This window comes from Octopus bimaculoides, chromosome 3 (genome assembly GCF_001194135.2).
Source record: "Octopus bimaculoides isolate UCB-OBI-ISO-001 chromosome 3, ASM119413v2, whole genome shotgun sequence".
In the NCBI taxonomy this organism is placed as follows: Eukaryota; Metazoa; Mollusca; class Cephalopoda; order Octopoda; family Octopodidae; genus Octopus; species Octopus bimaculoides.
The window spans coordinates 166765086-166765827 of record NC_068983.1 but is presented as its reverse complement, the minus strand read 5'-3'; the positions used below and the strand labels follow the sequence as shown (position 1 = coordinate 166765827).

The following is a 742-nucleotide window of genomic DNA, read 5'->3' as shown; positions in this document are numbered from 1 at the left end:
CCCCCGCCAGGGCCATATGAACCTCAGTTGAGAAACAGTGGTTTTAAAGTGTATCATCTTTTTAATCCTAATCCCTTTTATTGCATTTTACCTTTCTAAACCTTACTTGTTACTTTTAAGCCCTCCTCCACCCCCACCCCCGGAAATTGCTGCTTATATTTTTGAATATTTTCCATAAATGAAACGAATTGCATCCAATTGATTAGTTTGTTTGATTATTTGTCTGTTTGTTTTTTGCCAGGTGGCTTCCAGAGGCCGTGTCATGGTACGGGGCTTTCCTGTATAAAGCTTATCCTTTGGATATGAGTCAATACAAAAGACTGTTTAAGTCGACCAGAATTCCCAAGTAAGTTCAGTGTTTGTGTGTCTTTCTCTGGGTGTATATATCTATGTATGTATGATTATGTGTGAGGAGGGGGTGGGGGGCAAGTGTCCTGTGCTATATCTCCAGGCCAATCAAAGCCATGTGAATGAAAGACACTCATCGTACACACACAAGTCTGTGTGAAAGTCTCCTACCAGAGATCTAAGTTGACCAAAGCCTTTTGAATGATCTTGAGACAAGGTGGAAAGGAACTTCTCACACACTCTCATGTTTACACACACACACACACACACATGTGAATGTGTGTGTGTGTGTGTCTGTGTTTATGTTTGTGCTCTATGAAAGTTGTGAGGTACAAGCAGTGTTGTTGTTGTTGTTGTTGCTGTTGTTGTTGTTGCTGCTGCTGTCACCAAACCA

The 742-nt window shown here is 41.4% G+C and overlaps 1 protein-coding gene across 1 annotated transcript in view; it reads left to right on the top strand.

Annotated features, from left to right (window-relative positions):
• Window positions 1-742, top strand: part of LOC106867325 (carnitine O-palmitoyltransferase 2, mitochondrial) — a 35523-nt gene that overhangs the window by 19256 nt on the left and 15525 nt on the right. Inside the window, exon 7 of the mRNA XM_014912164.2 lies at window positions 242-346. Coding sequence (XP_014767650.1) covers window positions 242-346 — 105 coding nt within the window. The remainder of the gene's footprint in view (window positions 1-241; window positions 347-742) is intronic.